At 57.2% G+C, this 3,002-nt stretch overlaps 1 protein-coding gene across 1 annotated transcript in view; it reads left to right on the forward strand.

Annotated features, from left to right (window-relative positions):
- The window catches only part of LOC104531135 (protein FAM186A), a gene marked incomplete at both ends in the record, with an annotated part of 4,003 nt that extends 1,015 nt beyond the window's left edge, over nucleotides 1-2,988 (forward strand). The window contains 6 exons of the mRNA XM_029086971.1: nucleotides 11-107; nucleotides 210-410; nucleotides 892-1,077; nucleotides 1,348-2,061; nucleotides 2,152-2,241; nucleotides 2,272-2,988. Coding sequence (XP_028942804.1) covers nucleotides 11-107; nucleotides 210-410; nucleotides 892-1,077; nucleotides 1,348-2,061; nucleotides 2,152-2,241; nucleotides 2,272-2,988 — 2,005 coding nt within the window. The remainder of the gene's footprint in view (nucleotides 1-10; nucleotides 108-209; nucleotides 411-891; nucleotides 1,078-1,347; nucleotides 2,062-2,151; nucleotides 2,242-2,271) is intronic.
- Between the last annotated feature and the right edge of the window lie 14 nt (nucleotides 2,989-3,002).

Genomic DNA, 3,002 nt, shown 5'->3' on the forward strand with positions numbered 1-3,002 from the left:
CTCCTGGTAGTGGGCAGAACATCCTGGTGGTTCCCAGCACGGGGCAGGCAGTGGCTGGTGTCCAGCTCCAGGCGGTGGCAGGGACACTGCCAGGGTCCAGCATCATCGTCTTGAGAGGTGGCATCAGGAGTGTCCTCCCACCACGGACACCTCAGCCCCCTGAGGTCACTGGTGTCCAGCTGCAGGCAGCTGAGGTGACCAACGTCCAGCTCCAAACCCTTCCACAACCCTTGGAGGTCACCAACATCCAGCTCCAAGCTGCCGAGGTGACAAATGTCCAGCTCCAAGCCACGGAGGTGACAAGTGTCCAGCTCCAAACCCTTCCACAACCCTTGGATGTCACCAACATCCAGCTCCAAGCTACCGAGGTGACAAATGTCCAGCTCCAAGCCCTGCCACAACCCTCCAAGGTGACCAACGTCCAGCTCCAAGCCCTACCACAACCCTTGGATGTCACCAACATCCAGCTCCAAGCTCTGCCACAATCCTCAGACATCACCAACATCCAGCTGCAACACAACCCTCAGACATCACCAACATCCAGCTGCAAGCCACCGAGGTGACCAATGTCCAGCTCCAAGCTCTGCCACAACCCTTGGATGTCACCAACATCCAGCTCCAAGCTCTGCCACAATCCTCAGACATCACCAACATCCAGCTGCAAGCCACCGAGGTGACCAATGTCCAGCTCCAAGCTCTGCCACAACCCTTGGATGTCACCAACATCCACTGCCACAATCCTCAGACATCACCAACATCCAGCTGCAAGCCACCGAGGTGACCAATGTCCAGCTCCAAGCTCTGCCACAACCCTTGGATGTCACCAACATCCAGCTCCAAGCTCTGCCACAATCCTCAGACATCACCAACATCCAGCTGCAAGCCACCGAGGTGACCAATGTCCAGCTCCAAGCTCTGCCACAACCCTTGGATGTCACCAACATCCAGCTCCAAGCTCTGCCACAATCCTCAGACATCACCAACATCCAGCTGCAAGCCACCGAGGTGACCAATGTCCAGCTCCAAGCTCTGCCACAACCCTTGGATGTCACCAACATCCAGCTCCAAGCTGCTGAGGTGACAAATGTCCAGCTCCAAGCCCTGCCACAACCCTCCAAGGTGACCAACGTCCAGCTCCAAGCCCTACCACAACCCTTGGATGTCACCAACATCCAGCTCCAAGCTGCTGAGGTGACAAATGTCCAGCTCCAAGCCCTGCCACAACCCTCCAAGGTGACCAACGTCCAGCTCCAAGCCCTACCACAACCCTTGGATGTCACCAACATCCAGCTCCAAGCTGCTGAGGTGACAAATGTCCAGCTCCAAGCCCTGCCACAACCCTCCAAGGTGACCAACGTCCAGCTCCAAGCCCTACCACAACCCTTGGATGTCACCAACATCCAGCTCCAAGCTGCTGAGGTGACAAATGTCCAGCTCCAAGCCCTGCCACAACCCTCCAAGGTGACCAACGTCCAGCTCCAAGCCCTACCACAACCCTTGGATGTCACCAACATCCAGCTCCAAGCTGCTGAGGTGACAAATGTCCAGCTCCAAGCCCTGCCACAACCCTCCAAGGTGACCAACGTCCAGCTCCAAGCCCTACCACAACCCTTGGATGTCACCAACATCCAGCTGCAGACCACCGAGGTGACAAATGTTCAGCTGCAAGACCTGCCACAACCTTCCGAGATCACCAACATCCAGCTCCAAGCCCTACCACAGCCCTCAGAGGAGCCCAGCATCCATCTCCAGGCCACGGAGGTGCCCAGTGTCCATCTGCAGACCACGGAGGTGGCAAATGTCCATCTCCAAACTGCCGAGGTACCCAACATCCATCTCCAAGCCCCAGAAGTGTCCAATGTCCATCTCCAAACCACAGAGGTCCCCAGTGTCCATCTTGAGGCCACAGAGGTCTCCGGTGTCCATCTTGAAGCCGCGGAGGTGCCCGACATCCACCTTGAAGCCACAGAGGTCCCCAGTGTCCACCTTGAAGCCACAGAGGTCCCCAGTGTCCATCTTGAGGCCACAGAGGTCCCCAGTGTCCATCTTGAGGCCACGGAGGTGCCCAACATCCATCTCCAGACCATGAAGATGACTGGTGGTAACCTGCAGGCCACTGAGGTGACCAGCATCCATCATCAAACCATGGAGGTGCCCAGTGTCCCTCTCCAGACTGCAGAGGTGCCCAGTGTTCATCTCCAGGACGCAGAGGTGACCACTGTCCAGCTGCAAGCCACTGAGGTGTCCAGCATCCATCCCCAGACCACGGAGGTGACAAATGTCCATCTCGAGGCCACAGAGGTGCCAAGTGTCCATCTCCAGACCACTGAGGTACCCAGTGTGTGTCACCAAACCACTGAGGTGCCCAGCGTCCATCTCCAAGTCACTGAGGTGCCCAGCGTCCATCTCCAGACCACGGAGATGACTGATGTCCATCTCCAAGACACTGAGGTGTCCAGTGTCCATCACCAAATGATGGAGGTGCCCAGTGTCCAGCTCAAGACCATGGAGTTACCTAACGCCCAACTCAAGACCACAGAAGAGGTGCCCAACATCCAACTCAAGACAATGGAGGTACCCAGTGTCCAGCTCAAGACCATGGAGGTGCCCAGTGTCCAACTCAAGCCCACGGAGGTGCCTAATGTCCAACTCAAGACTGTGGAGGTGCCCAATGTCCAACTCAAGACCGTGGAGGTACCCAATGCCCAACTGAAGACCATGGTGGTACCCAACATCCAACTCAAGACCATGGAGGTACCCAGTGTCCAATTGAAGACTGTGGAGGTTCCCAACGCCCAACTCAAGCCCATGGAAGTATCAAACACCCAACTCAAGTCTACGGAGATGCCCAACATCCAACTCAAGCCCATGGAGGTTCCCAATGTCCACCTCCAGGCTCCAGAGATGTCCAACATCCAGCTGCAGCCCCCTGAGATGCTCCTGGCAGGGGGGAACCCATCCCCTTCCCCGTCCCCACGGCTGGCGCTGGTGGGGACACCCGG

Source organism: Antrostomus carolinensis, unplaced genomic scaffold (assembly GCF_000700745.2).
Source record: "Antrostomus carolinensis isolate BGI_N321 unplaced genomic scaffold, ASM70074v2 scaffold27289, whole genome shotgun sequence".
Lineage (NCBI taxonomy): Eukaryota > Metazoa > Chordata > Aves > Caprimulgiformes > Caprimulgidae > Antrostomus > Antrostomus carolinensis.